The sequence below is a fragment of the Centruroides vittatus genome, unplaced genomic scaffold (genome assembly GCF_030686945.1).
Source record: "Centruroides vittatus isolate TY-2023 unplaced genomic scaffold, ASM3068694v2 contig_891, whole genome shotgun sequence".
Classification (NCBI taxonomy): domain Eukaryota; kingdom Metazoa; phylum Arthropoda; class Arachnida; order Scorpiones; family Buthidae; genus Centruroides; species Centruroides vittatus.
Window position 1 is genome coordinate 324,779 of NW_027122582.1, and position 21,945 is coordinate 346,723.

Here is a 21,945-nt window from a genome sequence, read left to right on the forward strand (position 1 = left end):
CCTATTACTTAGAATTTAATTATTTATAATAATGGTACAGTAGCTTGATTTGCCCATCAGTGGCCAAATGGTTCTGCCGCTAAACACTGGGAGTTTGGTCGCAGATTCGTGCCACGCTTGGACGGGCTGGCCACTTGGAGTTTTCTGGGTTTTCTCCACATTTGTAACACCTGAATAGGGGCCAGTTTTCCTTACAAGACCTCCCGGAAGGCATTTTCCCTTGCATAACACCATGCACCAGAGAAGGCAATGGTGAACCACTCTGGTTGTAACTTCCCCCAGGATACACCTTGGTGCCTTAACTAACCACTTATTAACCTGCGTCAGGTGCTCGCCGACGTCAGGATTTCTGATATGGCACGCAGAGAGAGATCCTGATTTAATTGATTTAATACTGTAATTGTTTGACCTAGTAGTACTTAAAGGTTCAACTTCTGCTTACTATGTTGATATTTTACTAGTTATATTACATGGACCTCTATCTGATTTTCACTTCAGTCATCAGTTCTTCTAATATATATCATTTATGCTTCATTTACAAGAACTTACAGTTAAAACTTTAATCACATTGATTTTCTATTAAAAGTCTATAATAAAAAAGTTTGTGTAGAAAAAAAATTTTATTGTGCGAAACAAACGAATCTTTAATGCACAGTAGTAGTTTAAAGGAAAACAAACAGTTAAATAATGCAACTGAAAATATTTTTTCTCTGCAAATTAATTGTCTTTGAAAATATTAAACAATTTGCAGAGATAAAATGAAAAACTAACAAATGCAAGAATTCAAAATTATGCAGAACAGGATACTGATGATCAAAACTCTTCAATGCCTTTTGTTTTGATAACTATGTAGAAAATTAGACTTTGAAAAAATACAATATTTTAGATTTTACTATGTCAATGAATTTATATATAAATATGGAAATTTTTTATTACTGTTTCAGAGAAATAAAATATGGTAGATATTAATTGTAAATAAATTCATTTCAGTACACTACTCTCCGTTCAAGATTTGTTTCAGCAATGGAAGAATATATGAAGTGTCAAGTGGAATATAAAGATGGATGGAAAGAGAGAATTCGCAGACAATTTATGATTGGTAAGAAATCTATTTTTTATATACAATAAAACTTCACTTCGTGGCCATCCCCGAAATTCCCTTGTAAATTGAATAAGTTTTAATATAAATCAGACTCCATCTTGACGCCACTGGCCAAGGCCATCAAGACGGAGTCTGATTTATATTAAAACTAAAGCAAGTGGCCGAAATAGGAGTGATATTCAATGTGATATTCATCCCTGTTTCATGACCAATAGAATAAGAAAATCCAATGTTCGCTACAGTGGCATAGTGAACATAACTAGTGCCCAGAGCATGACACTTTATTGGTGGCCTCCTCCCCCTTCAGAAACAGATATAGTTTGTCTTGGAGACCAGAGGGGCGCCCGAGGGTGTATCATGCTCCTGGCACCCCTCTGCGAGTGGCACCTGGGGCATGATACACCCCCTTGCCCCTCCCTCACTACGCCACTGTGTTTCTAAATTCAATTCATTATTTACAGCACTTTAAATAGAATTAAGCAGTTTGCTGAATTTGCTCCCACAAATGGCAATATACACTAGACAAATAAATTTAATTTGTCTAGTGTAAATAAAGATTATTTTATCTCCTGAATTTAATAAGAAAAACAAAAATTATATATTTGTTCAATAATTTTGTACAAAATTTGGTTGTATTTTGTAAAAATATAACTGCAAATCAATGATGATCGTCTACGTTAGTCCCCAAATGTGAGCTCGAAATGTGTAGTAATACTTGTATCAACTGAATAAAGATGAGAAAAAGCCAAGTTTTTAAGTAGTAGCACATTTTTGTGTTTGAGATCCAAAAATAATAATTTACATTGTCAAATTATTAGTAATAAGTAATCATTATTTATTGTAAAATTAAAAATATAAAAGTAAATGTTTGCTTTTCTGTTATGTCTAGCTGGTCAAGTAATCACAGAAGAAGAAATTGAAGAGATGTTAGATAGACCAGAAAGTTTCAGAGTTGGGGTAAGAACTGTTTAAATATATTGTATAATCATAGAAATATACAAAAGACTAATTTGAGACAAATCATCGTAATGAAAAAAATTCTTTTGACAAAGAGATGAATGTATGATGTTTGCATCCAGAATATCATAAAGAAAATTGATCTTTTGTGAAAAATGCCATATTTATTTATTTGTTGTTATAGTATTTTTTGGCTATTTTCACAAAATACTTGCAAAAATTACAAAAAATACTAATCTAACGTTTTTTTAGAATATAAATTTAATGATATGCTCAATGTTCTGTAGATAAGCATTTATTTAATGTATCATATGTTAATATGATCTCATTGAGTTAAATGGTGGATTCTTTGGTGATTAGAATTGATGATGAAATAATTGAAACACTGAAGACTTAGTTGTTCCTATAATAGTAGATTTGTGGTCATTTGAAAAATTTGGCTAAAAAGAATTTATACATATTCAATATGATTTGAGATGTAATGTAATAGAATTTCCGTTATTTTATTGCTTTAACTGACCAGTTTTTCAAAAAAGCATTAAATTAATTGAAAAACCATCTGGATAATAGCTTATTTATCCAGATTATAGTGATTAATATAAATGTGTACACTCTATTTCAATTATAGTAATCAAGGTAAGTGTGTATCATGCTCAGTTTTTGTAAGTCTGATTCATAGCATCATCAACTTCTCACACTATTACTAGTAGGTTCTACTTTTGTTTGATCATCCATTGTTATGGTATCTTTTAATTGTTTACTCTCAGAGAAGCTTAAAATGATATCATTATACATCACTATACAACATAACAACAACATTGATTATCACAGATTTATAACAAATTTATATTGTCTTTATGACATTATAACTACATCATTATTGGGGTATCATTATGGGGATATAACGTTTCTAATTATATCAGACCTTAGTATTGTGATTCAGTCAAGAAAACAGCATGTGTCTGCATGTATGCACAAAAACAATCATATGATATCATATATATATATACACACAGCAATGATATTCGAAATATTTAACAAAGGGTTCTCTAATAGAAAAGTTTTCCTTAACAATTTTTTTTCACTCAAATGGTGCATTACCAAATGAGTATGACTCGCACACATCTAACAACTAACTGGCTACCCCTGGAACCGGCTTATCCTCTGAGCAGTTTTCTCGGAAACTATGAACGGTCTAAGGCTCTAATTTAGTAGTGTTACAGAGTATAATATGTATATTTTAATATATTTTTTAAAAGAAACAAAACCACTGAGAAATGTTACGTGTGTTTAACAAGGTTCAGAAAACTTTGAAAATTTTAACAATGGGTTCGGCCGAACCTGTGCGAACCCGCTGAATATCACCACTGTATATACATATATATGTGTGTGTTTGTGTATAGAACAGGAAACAGAACTATGTGGAATAGCTGTTTTGCTCTGGGTCAAAGACATTAAAAACAGAAGGCTCATCCTCATTGAAAAATGATCCATGAACAATGAGGGCTCTTGCCTGTACACAAAAGATAAATAGACATTCTTGGTCTGGAGACTGAAGCAGATGATGGACAGCTCCAAGCTGAAATTCAAAAGTGACTGAAGGGCTTACATAATTTCTTAAGTGCTATATACATAGCACTTAAGAAACTAAAATCTTTAATATCCAACATAGAATTAACACCAAAAAAAAATGCTTTTTGCTGATTTAATTAGCAATCATATGACAAAAGACTGAAAGAAACTACAAGATTAAATTATAATACGTGCTAAACTGTTATAATACACTAATAATAATAATAATATATTATTCTGTGTTCATTAGAATAAATTAAAAATTCATTTACTTCACATTAAATGTTAATATTCAAGTTTTAAGAATTACAAAATAATAAGTCATTTTAATTACATTGACATATTTTGCTCTTCCTAAAAGGATTCTAATTAAATTTACATTGTACTATAACATTGCTTATTTGGTTTAAGTCTTCTAACAAAACATGTAATACTCATCAATGACATAAAACTGAAAAACTATGGAATAAATTCTATTCCAGTGATATAGAATCACCAGTAAGTGCTTTTGAGTATCAAAAAACTCGTCATTAGGAAGATCATGTCTTTAATGGAACACTGTTGTGTCTACGTATATAACAAATCTGTTACTGTTGGATTTGTTACATTCAGTCTGTGTGCAGCCATGTTTTATTTAGATACTAGCATCCTAACAAGAAATTTTTTCAATCCTCAAAACATTTGAACATCAGTTTATTATGTTATATTAATTATAGAGTGAATTCTAGAGTTGTCTATAATATTTTAATAGAATTATTACTAATAATAGATGCAGCCGAGTCATGATTTATGCAATTTTGAAATAATATAATATTCTTATAAATAATAAACTAATTTTATGGTGCATTATAGAAATTAAAGTAACATAATCTGTGTCAACATGGAGTAAAAAAAAATTTAGACTTAATTATTAATTCAATAAATAAAAATATTATCTTATAGGTAAACTAAATATCATACAGCATTTTTTAGTGCATTATACTGATAATCTTACAGGCAATTTTTTCAACAAAAATAATTTTTTTCTCATAGAAAGTGAAAAACAGTACTATTTTGATACATAAATGAATAAACAGAATAACTACACAGTTCAGAAACCAAAGGAACTTTGATAATTGTCAAAAATATTTCATTTATTAGACTATTTTCAACGTACACACATTTGATAGAATAGAATGATATGAAACATAATTAAAATACAATAAAATTTTCCATTTTAGATTATAGATTTATGTTCATATATTAAAAGTTTTTGATTTTTGAACTAGTCAGTTAACTTGTTTTATGAGAAAAAATAAGAATAAATCTAATATAAATTTTATCATTATGAGATTAATAATAATAATTTTACTCTGTCTTCGTAAAAAAAAAGTCAAATACTCACGACATCCTCTACTGATATATTTCACAGATCCCATCACCAAATTTTAATCATTTTCTTAAGATAGTCATCTTAAGAAAATGAAGTTAAGACTTACGTAGTGTTAGTACATAGATAGAGTGACTAAGAGTGTACTTAGTCACTCTATCTATTAGGTGTTCTTACTGAAAACTTGCTGAATTTTCACATTTCAAATTACATTTTTACAATATGATAAATGACATATAAGAATCCTATTTTATTTATTATTAATTTTAATTTTTATATTTAGTTTGTAGTAGACACGTCGAAAGCGAAACAGACTTTGTCAGATATTGAAGCACGAAATGCAGAAATAGAGAAGGTTGAAAAGAGCATACAAGAAATGCACAATATGTTTGTTGACTTTAGTATATTAGTTCAACAGCAAGTATGTATATTTTTTCACCTTTTTATTTTTAGATATATATATATATTTCTAAAGATATGCTACAACTTGAACGTGCCAAAAAGTTTATAAAGTTTAAGATTACCAGATTATCATAACATGCCAAATATGAAAAATAAACTTTATTATAACATAGAAATTTGACTTGTGTACTTAGTTAACCTCTACGTGTACATCTCTGATGGCGCATAACACATTTAGAAACTTGTGGAAATCTGCATGTACAGAGGTCAGAGCCACTACTTATGATTCTATTACCATTCATTATAATCTCTATAATTCTAAGTCTTAAGACTAGAAGGAGTTCTGTTAAAGTATGGGAAACAACCATCAAACACCAAAACTCCAGTTTGAAAACATGTAATCCAGTTACTAAGTTGTTTTATGTTAGTTTAAGATACCATGTTGTTAATAGTTATAAACTGTAACGTATCGTAAAAAGGTTTTGTGTTAAGTTAAAGTTGAAGCATATCTTCTTGGGTTTACTTGGATGTATAATTTAAAAAAATATATAGATAAAATTTTCAATAGTAGCATTCAATTTAAAAATATGTGTACTTTTTAACTTTAAAAATTATTGATCAGATTGCTGAAGTGATTATATTTTTATTATAAAAGAGATGCGTTAATTTATATATTAGTCTTTTCATTTGTTTAATTCCATTTTGGAAATTAACATTTTGTAAACTTATTTAAAAGGGTAAAGTAATTGATAGAATAGAAAGCAGAATTATCCGAAGTAAAACTGCTGTCGAGAAAGGCAACACACGTTTACAAAAAGCTAGAAAATTCAAAAAAAGATGCAGAAGAGTAAGTATTGAATCCATTTTCAGAAAAGTATTTGAACCTAATTCTTCATAATGTTTCTAAACTTTATGTTCCATTAAAGTAAATGTATTATTTACCAGTGGCGTGCCGTGACATTTGATGATAGGGAAGCTGTGTTTCTGTAAGAAGCCGACTTACAGGGGCAATCAATTAATTGCGCATCGGGGCCCATTCGTATCCGTTTGTTCTATAAGCCAGTAAAAACCGTACACTTCTTTAAATGTATTTTTAATAGATTATCTGACGTACTTAATAAATAACAGAGGTAAATATATTGAACTTTCTTATTAGATTCAATAAATTCCCTATGCCCTCTAAATGCCAATTCTTGCTTTGAGAAAAAACATATAACATCTATTAATCGTAATTATCTTGTTATAATTTTCAATATTTATTTTATATTGTCTACCAATGTTAAATTCTATTCCGCTTTGATTTCCAAATTGCTTCAATTTTACGAAAGAATCGTCATTCGTCATAAATTTTATCGTCAAAATGTCGAAATTTTTTTGTTGACGTATTTATATTTAATTTAGGCATTGGTCTTTCTCTTTTAATAATGTTTTCTTTTTATTACACGGTCTTGAGCCAAAGCTTTTTTAAAATAAATTTTTTAATCACTAGCCACGATATAAGGGCTAAAATTAAAATTATCAGAAAAACTTAATTGGTAAAACAAAATGTGTGATTAATATACATACCTAGTACAAAAAGTTCTTCAATTGTACGAATATACTTTTAAAGAAACTTATAATTAAATATAACTTAGTGAAGAAACGTACATAAAAATAACAAAATATTCTTTACTTTTTAAATCTTAAAACAATCCACTTTGTGAAATAGCTCCCTACGAGTGGCTAATGAATGGAAACAGAGACGTCCTGGTACGTGTGCGGCGCGTGCATGCACGCAGGTTGCCAAATCCCGAGGGTGCCGATACCGGTCAATGTCAAATGCCTCTTTTGTGGCATCACTAGTATACGTCAAAGGACGTGACAGGGCTGTTGTAGATTTTAAACGTTTCTCACCATAGCTGTAAAAATCTAAATATGTTAAACTTAACAGATTGTCCGTCGTTCGTTTTCTAACTAATTCACTTTAGGACCAAGTGTTCACGGAAATTTCCAAAATTTACAACTTTTTGGTCACTCTCATTGAACTGGAAAAATTTCTGTCTTTATTACATCTAATATTATGAAGAGATCAGATCCCACTGTACTCGGCAAGAGATTGGTTCGGTTAAGCTACTGTTTAAGTAAAATTTCGGCTCTTTCAGCAGGGTTTTATTTATGTTTCTAATTCCCTAATCGCTTAATTATTTAACTACTTCTTAAGCAGAAATAAGTCGAAACTAGTTACTTTGTACTTGGATATCTGTAGTCTTGGGAAAGAAGTGGAAAGAAATTGTTATGACAACGGATATATAAATCGTAAATTTAAGGAAAAGAAATTCTAGAGCTTTTTTTGTACCATTGTACGTCTCATTCATTAAATTTGGTTGTAAATGATGCTGCCAAAGTAACAGTTAATTTTTTAACACTGTACTAGAATTGTACACGTTTTTTCTCCATCCCCTTACACATGGGACATACTAAATCGTAATATCACCGGTTTAACATTGAAATCCGTAAGTAATATAAGATGGGAGAGCAGAATAAACGCAGAATAAATATATCAAATATTTTAATGGATTTTTTTAAAACTCCTGTCAACTATACAGAACTATCATAAAAACATGCCAGTAAATTCCTATCGGTTGGGCTAAGTTATAAATCTAGTCCAAGGGTGGGCAACCTTTTTTGTAACATGGGCCAGAATAAATTTTACATTTTTTCCGTGGGCTGTAGTAGTTAATTGACGCCTTCTTGTGACTTGTAATTTTTTTAGTCTGCAAATATGAAATAAATAAATAAAAAGTTAATTACTACATTTATTTCTCTTATCATTTTCGAAAATTACAAAGAATTGGAAAAATAACTATTAATTAGTTATTTTTCCAATTTAATAATCTATTAAAGATCTCACAGCCCAGATAGAAACTTTTCGCAAGCCATAGCTGGCCCGTGGGCCAGGGGTTGCCCGCTGTTGATCTAGTCTACTCGTGATTCACATAATCGGGCGAGGGTGGCAAAATATCTAGGAGGCAGGCGGCTAACAGCCCACAACCGGTCCGGGATATAAAATTAGAAGCTTTATGTGTGAAGCATTCTCCAGCTAAACCGGGTGACGTTGGTGCTCTGTAAAGCGCATGCGCCAATGCCTATAATCTGGCTGCTTGGAAGTTGACAGGCAGGCGGCTAACAGCTCAGAACCGGTCCGGGATATAAAATTAGATGCTTTATGCGTGTGTTGCTTTTACTGGCTAAACCGGGTGAGGTTGGTGCTCTGTAAACTGCATGTGCCAATACCTATATAATCTGGCTGATTGGAAACTGACCCGGTTTCGACATTCCTTCCGCCACTGAATTATTCGAATATACAATAGCAATCTTATTGTTTTTTTCACATGTAGTATAGAAATTTGTAAAAGATACATAATGCAGTTATAATAAAATATTAATTTTAATTAATGCAAAGTATGTTAAAATATGAAAATTTATATTTTATAAAATACAAGGGAAGGTCATTGGAAAGTGGAATCGGCGCTTCCATCACTTCCAATGACGGCACGCCACTGTTATTTACCTCTCTTGATTTTGGTTTTATTCATATACGGCAATGTGTCAAGGGGATGTCTTTTATGAAAAACTGGCCCCTATTTAGATGTTACTAACACGAAGAAAACACAGAAAACTTCACATAGCAAGCCCATTGACTAGGTGCAAACCCTGACTAATTACCAATATTCAGTGTTCAGCTACTAATTTCAAGAGAGCTTTACCTCTCTTGAAATTGTCAACTGCATTAGCATTATTTTCAAATGTTCACAATGTAATTTAAGGAATCATTCTACTCAAATTTGCTATATTCGATCTGATGATAATCAGAATTAAAGTAGAGTGACTCCTTAAATTACATATGTATTCAAACATTTGCTATTATTTACATAATTTTAAATTTGTGGAATCTGCTATATGTTAAGTGAACTACTACATTATTTATTGGGCTGTAACAAGGCTAATTTAATGATTTAATAATTAATAAAGTAATTTGGCTATAAGTAAGTGTGGTAGGTCACCATCTACTGATAAATTTAATAATTAGAAATGAATTTAATTTTTTAATTGAAGCAGAGCATTAGTGAAGCCTCTTCTATGTGCCTTACAGAATTGTGTTCATTCTCAAAATCTGTTCAATCGATTTTGATAAAAACATTTTGCCATTTTCCATTAATTACCATGAAGAATCCAGATCGTAATCGTGACTTTGTTTTTGAGATATAAGGTCATTGCTGTGTGCACGTAACAAAGCAATATTGCATGAATCGCACAACTTGCAATGTTCCATGATTGCTAGCACTTCTTCTATGACCTTTGCTATAGAATCTAGTTTATTCTCAAAATTTAATGGGCTGATTTTGATAGAACTTTGCTATTTTCCATTAATTGTAGTGAGGAATCCAAAAATGTAATGAGGGTCCATTTAAATATAAAAAACAGGAGTCTATGAGTATTTTCAATATACACAGATATTAAAGTGACAATGTCCATGCTCTCTGATGCAACTGAGCATGCCTAATGGAATTTAAGCCTAGAGGTCAAAAATAAAAACAGCATTGCATGTTCCTAACAGAAAATAGGTGTGAAAAATGAACTGAACACAAGAACAAGCAATCAATGGAGATTGCTTTGTTATGAGGTATAAGGATTGCCTCTTCTGTACCTAACAAGTGCAAGGATTGTTTCTTTCTTTCTGGCTCCGCCTCAATTCTATCATGATATAACAAAGTTGTGCAATGTCCTAGTTTAAATTTAGAATAATCTGGAAGAAAAAAAATGGCCTGGAGTGGGACTTGAACCCACAACTCCTGCTTACCATGCAGATGAATTGTCAGTTACCCTGTTCAAACGCCCATCTAGATATCATATGCCAAACGAACTGTCTGATAAATAATCTGGCAGTTTGTTTGGTGTATCTAACACAATTGGGTCTTTATAAGATATGTAGAGATGTATGTTCTGTAGAAATGTTAGTTAATAAATAAATACTAGGAAATATAATCTATTTGATCGATTATTGAGCCCTGTTCTGGTGCTATTTGTTATGCAGTTGGTTACAATTGTGCTCTTTATGACTAAAGATACCCATAGTATTGACAAAAGATGAGAGATGACATCCATACTTACCATAATTGAAGCACATAATCTAATACTTAGATTAACAATTACTGATGTAAGTTAGATTAATGTAATTACATGCATGTGAAGTTATGCATTTGATTACATTGAATTAATGTTTGTTTTAATTAACTTTTATTATTCTTAATATTAATATTGTAATAATTAAATATAGATTTATTACAAAAAATTAAAAACTTCTTTTAATAATATAAAAGAGGAGGATGAAAAAGTTACTATGGTTAATTTATATATATAATAGCACATTCTGAATTTGTCATCAAGCACATCACATTCCTATGCCACTTTCTGTGCAATTGTTGAAGAACATTATAATAATCAATTTTAATGAGATTCTGAGAACACAGAGGGCCAATCAAATTTCTAGAATGCAAGATTCTGTATAAAATACAAATAAAAATTTTGAAATTGGTTTTGTAGATGTGTTACTGTTTTATATTATTTTATTAATATAAAGTGGTAATATATCTAAGCAGTACTGTTAAATTATATTCTTAACAATTGTTACATTACGTTTCATCATTATAAGATAAGCATTCTCACTTACACTGGCTGTCTTCCTAAAATCAGCACTAGTGTCAATTCCTTCCAAAATGGCCACACTTCAAGGATAATTTTGTAAGTGTATAGGGCTGCACAGACTTATTTTAATAGCTGAAATGTAACAGTTATTTAAATATAAATTAAAACTTTTTTTTTTTGAAGTCCTGACTTATTATTTTGTAGAAATATTACAGCATGGATTAATTATTTTATTGAATAAGCTTTATGAAATATTCCAATTTCAGTAGTTAATGTATTAGCCCATAAGATTTTATTGCCCTCACCTGAGGGCACTTGCATTTGCTTTCAAAATATCATTATGAAATAATGTCTATAGAAGTTTAAAAGTTTAGTGATTTGCTTTTTGACCTATGTTACAATATGAATTTACAAGCACTAAGTTTTGGCTCTATTCATAAAGTTTGTGTTAAAATTTTAGTACTTCCATAATCATATTTCCAAGAAATAATAATGTACTTGCCTTGTTTTTGAATGCCATTCTTCAATTCCTCTAGCAAAACATTAAAAACACAAGATCTTAAATGACAAAGGCATCTGATATGATGTTTAAGCCTTGAAGATAGGTTTGCAAAACTCTTATGCTATGACACTAGCAATCAGCTTAAGTATATACGGTATATGATTTTGTTATTTAAAATTGTTTTGAAATAACCAGTACTTTTACTTTTGACATATTTCTAAAGATTAGATAATTCGAATTAGATAAGGTTTATTCCTTGATTATATAAATTCTGTAATCTCCCTTTTACCGATAACCCTGATTTTGCTTGGTCTACCCAACCTCTGATTGTTTGAAATACTTCGACCGCATACTTTGTTACAAATATTTTAATGGTCAAATCTCAAATTATTGGCTAGGTCTATACATACCTGCCACAAAAACTCGCAATACTTCCTGTTTTTTAACCTCTTTTTATCGCCATAGATCCTTTTTTTATTGCTTAGCCCCAAATTTATTTCCAGTAGAACAGTATTTATATCACAATTTTAATTTTTTTTTTAAACTAAGTGTAAATCCATTCTTTATAATATATAACAAACATAAATGTATTTTTCTTCCCTCTGCATGTTATTTTTTACCTTGTTATTTATTAATGTTTAATATTTTATTGGGGTTTTTTCTTTTTGTTTAATTGGGGGTGGAAACCAACCATCTCAGACGTTTCCTAATGTAGATAAATAAATAAAGTCTGCATTTGTGTCCATTGTGGGTTTGATCATATCTACAGTACGCTGGCTGTGTGATAAGGGATGGACTTTACGTATTCAGGCCAAACCACAAAAAGTTATTCTGAGAATTTGACTCAAGCTCAAACTAGATTTCTAAGAGTACAGGCTAATGATAATTTTTGATACGTATAACAAATATTGTACCATTTGCTACACGAGTACATTTTGAATTTACAAGTTAAATTCTAAAATAATAGTGAGGTTGAGGCCGAAGTTTTAAATGCAAAAACGTGTACTTCGGACATTCAGTGCTGCTTTCCTGTAAGCCTAGAAGTTTGACAATGGCATTTGGAATGTCGAGCATGATTCCACTGACTTTCCGAACACCATTGTCAAACTTCTAGGCTTGCAGGAAAGCGGCACCAAACGTACGACGTACACGTTTTTGCGTTTAAAACTTCAGCCTCAAGCTTGCTAAAAGCAAATTATTATTTTTACAGGAAATATTTTTAACTAGATACTAATTAGTAATCAATCTGGACGACTTATTAATATGTCAAAAGATTTAACATTAACCTAGCAATGGTTTCAAATTGCCATTCTGTACTTCACTGATAGATTCATACCACTGAAAGTCAACAATTCGGATGTGTTATCCAACAGTTTCTCTTATCTTTCGGCGATTTGAATTGTTAATTTACATCCCGACAGAAAAGTAATCTAAAGTTTGCTTTGCTTAACATAAACATATATGATTACCAAAGTAACTTTTTTAAACCTCTCCATGTTACTAACATAAAAACTAACAATAACTTTCTTTCTTTTTTTCCCAAACAGAATTTGATTATTGCAATTGTGATCATTATGATAATCTTGGCAATAGTTCTGGCACTCATATTTGCTGTTTGATTTATGTAGTAACAAAGCCGCTAATAGTTAAAGAAATATAATGAACATTACAGTTAGAATAGAATGCTTTGATACAAGTTAACATAAAGTATATTATTAGTTAATATGATTTACATAGCCAATAATTAATTCTGGATCTTTGCATGTTTTAAATATTTTTTATAAATGAAATTTTTATATTCAAAACTACCAGAATTTAAATTAGAAATATTATGTATAACATTATAGGAGTAAATTTATAATCCGACATTTTTCTGTGCGTTAAGACATTATTTTACGGGATGGTTGAAGATTCTGCTTAATTTTTCAAGCACTAAGAGGCCAAGTTCCTTACCAGTTTGGTCAGAACCAAATGGGATAGCATACAGTATGGTACAGGATCCTGTTAGTGTTAATTTTCTGTGCCCATGATGAGCTCAACTAGATCCACAGTGGGACAAATGGGTGAGAGAGACAACATCCTACACATACATAAGAAACCACCTACAAAATTTTCTGAGATTCCAACCCGGATTTGAACGTGTGTTGTTCGGAACAGCAGGCCGATACCTTTACTCCCTTGGCTCTCCGGCCAACACAACACAAAAACAGTTCTTCCAGCCTAAAATCGGAACTGCGAAACTAGTCATTTATTCACAAAAAATGAATAAATAGTCGAGCGAAGCTTTAATTTTTAATCAGTCGTAAAATAGAAATTGGAAAAAGAAACCAAGTTTCTTAAATTATGATTCAGAATTAACGTAAATTCTTGATTACAATTTTAGAAAGAATGCATTTTTATAAGCTAGAATAACTTGCATTTATTTATTTATTGTGAAGATAAAGATCCAAATCAGGAATGAAAGTGAACTTCTTAACACAAATTATTTTATAGCAGTCTTTTAAAAAACTACTATTTTCAGTATTACAAATCCTTTATCACATATGACAGTTTCAAATAGTTGCTATTGTGAAATGTATTTTTCTATAATATATTGTTAATATTGTATATTTTTGTAAAAGTTTGAAAATAAATGTACCATTTACATGTTATGTTTTTTGATTTTTAACATACTTATAAGTCAGTTTTTGGTATAAGAACTCTATGAAGTTCAGTATGAAGAGGACGAGAGGTGCAATGATGTTTCTGCACTTTGTTGAGTTGCTCATCTTCAGATCATTAGGTTGCCCTAGGTTCTCTATTTAGCCATCGTGTGGATGTCTAACCAACGTGATACAATGTGCACCTTCTTTCATCAAGCCATGCAGATGAAAAGCCACTAGAGCAGTGGTGGTTTGTGTGGCAATGAATCTCTTCTAGGAATGCAAGATGCAAGACTTCTGTGAAGCACCTTTTTAATAAAGGAACTATTGTAGTTTATGACAGTCAAAATTAGTGGCCAATCTTGTTGCATTTGCTTGCGATACATAATTCAGTGGGTTGTGGCACACTTGCAATTTATGACTCCGAGTATTTGAAGGAAAGCTCTTTCCAAATTCGTCTAATATTGGCAATCCATTCATTTGTATTCATTCGGTCCACTTTCTCCAGTTTGTCTTTTGTCAGAAACCACACATTTTCAACATAGACATAGGTATTTACAAAGAATTTCCTATTACCAACTGTTTCATCATTGATTAATCTGCAAGTGAATTTAGTGTATTTTAGCCAAATTTATTTAGTGTTAGTTTTAGAAAATTCACTTTCATCATTCATTTTCTTAAATATTTACTTGTGTGTATCTTAGCCCGAATTTAGGCAAAAGTCTTGAGGTAATCCAACAAATTTTTTCGTGGGAAAACATGTGACGTTAGAGGAATAGGATAGAAGATCAAATTTCTTTTAACAATTTTTAATTTTGTCTACACTGTGATTTCAGAACAGCACAAGTTTTGTTTGTGCGACCATTACAGGTCACTTGGGGAGGGAGAGATTTGGGAACCAGTAAATTAAAATGCCTCCAAGCATAAATAGCAGAGTTCATCAGTCCCAAAAGAAATGTTCCACATACAAATTCAGTAGAATAGGGTTATTATCTGAAAGTGGAAATAACTTTGAATCACTGGAGAGAAGTGAATAAAACTAGGTGGTGAGAGTTCTTTCTTGTTTCTGTCAGGAAACAATTCAGTGGGAGATGAGGAGTTCACCAAATTAGCGAGGATGGAAACTCATTTTAGTTGGCTTGAACTCGAACTATCTGGGTTGATTCAGAGGGAGATCCAGACTTGAATGCAATTTTCTTGTCTGGAAGTGTCTTCACAACTTTTGAAAAAGTTGTGAAGACACTTCCAGACAAGAAAATTGCACCTCTGAATCAACTGTCCACTGACAGATTTGTAATCTCTTTTTGATGGATCCTTAACTCTTGTAAATTTTTGATGATAGTTTATCGGGAAACTGATCATCATCATCTTCCCAGTTTTCTGTCATCTGTATGTCTAATTACATTTATTGTTTCTACATGATTAACAAACAACAAAAACCCTTTTAAATGCAGTTTTTTATTTGAATTTCTAACATTTTCAGTCAGTTGATTGACCTTCTTCAGGAAAGTCAAATTGAATAATTCCATTTTGAAAAAGTCAAGAATTCTCCGAATTAATTCATTGTAAGTGTTAAGATTCATATAAGTCCATTATAGAGTAAAAATGCAGATTAAAATATATTAAGAACATACTATTTGAATTGAAATGATTTTGGGCTTTAATTTTACATTACTATCTCCTAATAAATGATGATATAATATAACTAAGAACCAGCATCACAAATGACTCCATCTATTATTAAAAGAAATAGTGATAAGTTTAAGTGCCGGAAATGTAGTAACGAGACAAACTTAATAAACATTTTGTCGATTAAAAAAAACTAATTTCTGATGTCAAAAAATATTGATTTAATGTTGACAATATGCTACATCAATGACAAATGTCTATAAAAACATAGAAGACAGCAACATAAACTACCTTAAAAATGTAATGATGCTTATTTGTTAAGTCCAGCAGTTTCCAAACTACCAAGATCTATGGACCCCTTTAAAAACCAGGAAATTTTTGTATACATATATATTGGAAATCCTCATTAGAAATTCAAGGGACAAAGTAATCACGACTTTGAATTATTGATTTACATACAGGGTGGTTATAATTAAAGTTGCTTTACTCAGACCTGTTTAGAGCCCGTTCTCGTGGACGTATTTTGATGAAACTTGCTATATATGTTATATAGATCATGGGAAAAAGGAAAATGCAAAAAAATATTTAATTCGAATTTTTACCACTAAGTAAAAAAATGGCGCATGAACAAGAAATACAAAATGGAAACACACAAAAGGTTTTTATTCACAGCATTTGTTCAATGTGCAATCCATTTGCATGTTCAAAACACCTTACACAATGCTGTAAGGCATTTTGAACATGTGACTGATGCAAATGGATTGCATTGTAAGGCGTTTTGAACATGCAATTGATGGAAATGGATTGCACATTGAACAAATGTTGTGAATAAAAACATTTTGTGTTTCCATTGTGTTTCTTGTTCTTCGTGCGCCATGTTTTTACCTAGTGGCAAAAATTCGAACTAAATATTTTTTTTGCATTTTCCTTTTCCCCCATAGTCCATATAACATATATACCAAGTTTCATCAAAATATATCCACAAGAACAGACTCTAGACAGGTCTGAGTAGGGCTACTTTAATTATAACCAACCTGTATTTCCATACAATATGCCAAATGTCATGTAACACTATGGAATACAACTATGTATACAGAACGCTATTTATGTTAATCAATTAATAATATAAACTGCAGGTAAACAGTACATGTCTGGTGAGAACCTCACAGGTTGCCAGATAGGCTACATTTCAAGGAATTCTGCTTTAGTTCTTATAAAACTTAACTTATTTTTAAAGTTGCCCAAATCTAGTAGCCTTAGAGCTGTATCTCAACCTGCTACTTATAGCCCAATCTTGCAATTCTGAAACCAAGCCGTATTTTATGAGACGAGAAAAATGAGTGGTCCACAGGTAAGGTAATGCTCTACTATAAAAACAAAGTCATGTTGACTAGATGAGAGTTAGTCTGTTGTTCTCTTATAGCATGTAAACACTTTGATCTAAAGGAATGAGTTAACATACTTATATCGCAGTTCAGACTGAATTTTCACTTTGAATGTTGTTTGAACCAAATTCTTTAACATATAAATCTCTATCCCTGGTGGGACAAATAGTACGGTTATGACCTAATGGAATTTTGAATTATTCAAGTTCAAATTAACAAGGATTTCCTGTATATGTATGAACACAGTTTTTTTGAAATACTTAAAGAAGTGTTAAATAATGCACAGATCCAAAAAATGACAGCACTGCACTAAAGGTTTACTTTTTTATATTAATGAGCTTTCTGATGAAGCCATGCTACATTACAATCTTTGTAATGCTCTCAATTTCATGCAATTCATTGTCTGTGTGGGAAACAATTAACAATGCAATGCATTGTTTCCACATAGACAATGTATTGCATAAACGTTTACCAAAGTCGTCAAGCCAATTTCTATTAGCTGAGTGCAAACAATTCACACATACAGAAGCATAAACATGAATTAATGGTGGGAATTGGAGAAACACAGTGAACAAAGTAACTTGTATTTATACTAATTGTGTCAAAAATTAGTAGTTTTACATTGAAAACTTTGAAAACTCATCAATATGTTTTTAGGAAAATAAATGCATATTACTAGATATCTTCGAATGTATTACGGACCTCTGGATCCAGTCTGCAGACCTCTGGGGTCTAAAGAAATAATAGTTTTGAACATCAGATTAACACAGTATGTTTGTTGTTCATATGATGATGAGATGAGTTTATCCATTTCTATTAAGGGGAGGTTACAACATGGTCCTTGAGGATTTTGATAATACAAGGGCAGTTTTTTTCCCAAGCTCCAATGGTCCATAAAACAAAGACAAGTGTAAATAACAAAATGAATTTATTACCAAAAGTTAGGTACAAACATGGTTACTTTTCAACATAATCGCCATGAACATTGAGGCATTTGTGGACGAGCTTTTCCATCCCCTTGTCATAAAATGTTGCCGTCGATGATTTGAGATGGACCCTATTGTTGTTTTGAAGATCGTCATTAGTCTCAAACCTCTGCCCTTCTAGCCACTTTTTCTGTTCAGGAAAGAGGTGGAAGTCTCTCGGCACTAAATCGGGGCTATACGCTGGGTGTTTAAAGGTGGTGAAGACTTCCACCCAGCTTGGAACTTTTTAATGTATGAAGGTTCCACCTGTTTCCTGAACTGAAAATGTGGCTAGAAGGGCAGAGGTTTGAGACTAATGATGATCTTCAAAACACAACATTAGGGCCCATCTCAAATCATCGGCGGCAACATTCTATGACAAAGGGATGGAAAAGCTCATCCACAGATATGACAAATGCCTCAATCTTCATGGTGATTATGTTGAAAAGTAACCATGTTTGTACCTAACTTTTGAGAATAAATTCACTTTGTTATTTACACTTGTCTTTGTTTTATGGACCATCAGAGCTTGAAAAAAAAAGTATTATGTGCATGGATAAGCCTCAGTACAAACTTTTAAAGAAGCAAGCTTCCACCCTTTGTTCTGTAAACATTTTCAAGAAAATCAAAGTTAAAAAATCCCAAGCAACTTACAATTAAGTTTCACAGAACCTTTCACCAAAGAACGTGGGCCTGGCTTAATTTGTTAGATTGCTTGGTCACATCTGGAAGTTGTTTTTCCAATCAATGTAATTTTTAAATAAAATAATCATAAATCACTGATTTTCAGTTTTAAAACAAACCAAACTATAAAATGATTAATTATTATTCTTACCTTATAACTTTATTTTTTAATATGAAAGGGGAATCTATGGTATAAACAATGAAAAAAAGCAGAGGAAGTGACATTGAATGATGATTGAATTGTCGTATGTGACACAGTAAACAATGTGATATTGGTAGTTAATTATAACTAATTTTTTGAATTTATTTAATTGTTTAAAATGTCAAATTATTCCTCCATTCACAGAAAGTTCATTTGTCCAGATGCAAACCAACAAATCTCAGATAGAAGTTGGGCATGCTGCTGCTAAACCAATGTGTTGATAAAATTTCTGCAAAACTTAAAATCCCAAGCAATTTATGAACAAGTTTATTATTTCAAAAAGTGTTTGAGAAGCATACTTTCTCCCTTTGCTCGAGAGAAGTTTACACGAACAATATTATTTAAGTCTCGAAAGACAACCCACGTCATAGAAAGTCACAGAGGAAACAGCTCAACTCATGCGTTGAGCTGTTTCCTCTGTGTCTCTCTAACGAGAGTTTCATCCAAAGTTCTGTCGACTGTTTTACGTTGTCAAACCATTCTTCTTTTAACCAATTTCTTTTACTCTTGCTCGAATAGCCATTTTATTTTACAACCCCTTTTACATATAATCCCATAAAGGGGTGGTCTGCTGTCCTTGGAAACAGTGCTTCAAATTTAAGCAATTTTAATTCAACACAATATCTTTCTTTCATTATAAATTATAAAGTGCATGCAGAAAGATTTGATCTAAAACAAAGTAAACTTTTATGCAACAAAACTAAAAATTTTATTTGAGAAAGACTTACATTTCTAATCACAACTATACAATATATATATATATATATATTTTATAATAAATAGACAAAAAATAAAAATTTTAATACATGTTCACTCTAAACTTTCCTAATATATTCACAATAACAATTCAAAACAAAAAAAAGATGCATATAAACCTTTGATAAAATATATTCAAGAATTTTTGTATAATTAATACACAAATCATTTGCATAAATACACAATATATCAACTGTAATGACGACGATTTCCATAATTCATCATAGGCTATCGTCCAAATTTATCGCCATTACCTTACATAAATTAGAATTTTAAATAATTTATAGATTTAACAGTAGTATAAAAATGATCATAAACATTATACAAAGTATGTAAAAGTTCATAACAAAAAATCTCCTAACTTATATTTGAAAGGTAATGTATAAATAATTATGGTTATTAAGGTTCTAAGGTCATTTCGTTAATTTTAGAGTTGCTTAGTTACCGTAGAGGATTTAACTCGACTAAAAATATGCTATGATGTCTCGTCACAATAATGATAAACAACCTTGAGATTTATGTAATGTTATAAGTTAAAATTATATATATATATTATGAATGTATAAAGTCTCAGTAATTAAATATCAATATAGCAGATATCAAAATTATTATAAATTTGTTATTGGCACTGTTAATATATTAATTAAATTCTTAGATATAAGAATAAGTAATCATAAAAAATGTATTTTTAAATTTGTTCCTGACAAATTTGTTCCTGACAGTATATACAGCTATATATTATTAAAAATGAATTTTATGGTCACAAAAAAACATATTTGCGTTAAGAATTGCCCATGTTTTTACTGCTTAGAGTTTTGCTTTTTTATAATAAGCTACGATTAATTTAACTCATTTATTTGAAGAAAATAACACATGACTATTGGAGTTCAATTTTCTCTTCTATTAATGTTCCTTCTCTGTGGGAATTAAGAGGCTGCTTTTATGTCTGCAATAGGATAGTGGAATGGGGCCTAGCACCCGTGAAAATTTCCATGTATCTCTCCAAGCAGTGGGTTATACACCTTGATCAATTTGGCCGTGCAGCCATTATCAGTGTTAATAGTAACTTTTGTAAAATGTGGAAGAAAGTTTTATTTAAATAGTTTTAAATCATATTAGTAATCTATTTAGTTCAGCTAATCTATTTGCTTTTTTATAATTACAGAAGCTAAAATTTCCTATTTTCTTTTTATTTTGTATGCAAACAAATTAGTACAGACACATGGAGCAGATATTGGCACAGTCTATATAGTTTAACAGTCACCTTATATCTATTGTGCTTTTATAGTCGTAGAATCGGTGTTGGCAGTAGAAAAATTCATCCTGCCCCCAAGGATTTGATTCTTTGATATATCATAACTGCCTTAAAAGACTGGGTTTACATCAAAAAATAGAGATAAAGGCCTAAATTCAGTCTGTTTTTGCATTTTAACTTGTAAAAGTTTCCTGTATTTTAAATGTAAACATGTAAAAATCAAAAATTTAGTTTGTTCTATGATATGTGCAATTTACTCATATTGAGGCTATACTGTTATGAGTATTTTCAGTTTGTTTAGGTAGACTTTCATAGCCTCTCAATTGTAAATAGTAATGAAAAGTAACAGCTACATTTTGTTAAACGTCATTTGAATTCATATAATTTCTGTAACTAAATCTTATATGGGCACTAGTACCAGCATCATACGTATTATCAATAGTAAATTGCACGTATATATAGTATTTTTAATTAGGAACGTGTATAGCTTAAAACTTAAAAACATATTTGCATAAGCTTTTAACAAAATTAAACTAATAATATATTGCATTTTTATAAAAATGCAAGATGTGTTCTCTTGTACACGAAGTCGTCAATTTAATGAATCTCAATCTGGCAAATCTCAAATCTGAAAATGGACAGATACAATTGCAAAAGTTGACTTAAACAGTGATAATACACGAGAAAAAACTGCCTATAAAATTTTAAAAACCAATTTGAAAAGATAAATTTTTAAAATACAAAGAAAATTATCTTGCATGTATTATTTTGCACATAATGAAACAGTAGCAATGGCTAGGGACTCAAAATTCGCACCATTATTTTTGCATGTAACTGA

The 21,945-nt window shown here is 30.8% G+C and overlaps 1 protein-coding gene across 4 annotated transcripts in view; it reads left to right on the forward strand.

Annotated features, from left to right (window-relative positions):
- The window catches only part of LOC136983903 (syntaxin-1A-like), a 48,060-nt gene that overhangs the window by 16,777 nt on the left and 9,338 nt on the right, over positions 1-21,945 (forward strand). Inside the window, exons 6-10 of one of the 4 annotated variants that reach the window (XM_067280787.1) lie at positions 991-1,099; positions 1,992-2,059; positions 5,284-5,421; positions 6,139-6,249; positions 13,137-14,235. In XM_067280787.1, the coding sequence (XP_067136888.1) occupies positions 991-1,099; positions 1,992-2,059; positions 5,284-5,421; positions 6,139-6,249; positions 13,137-13,208 (498 nt within the window). In that variant the 3' untranslated portion in view covers positions 13,209-14,235. Of the gene's footprint in view, positions 1-990; positions 1,100-1,991; positions 2,060-5,283; positions 5,422-6,138; positions 6,250-13,136; positions 14,236-21,945 lie in introns of those variants that run through there. The other 3 variants (XM_067280791.1, XM_067280788.1, XM_067280789.1) reach the window with 3 other exon arrangements.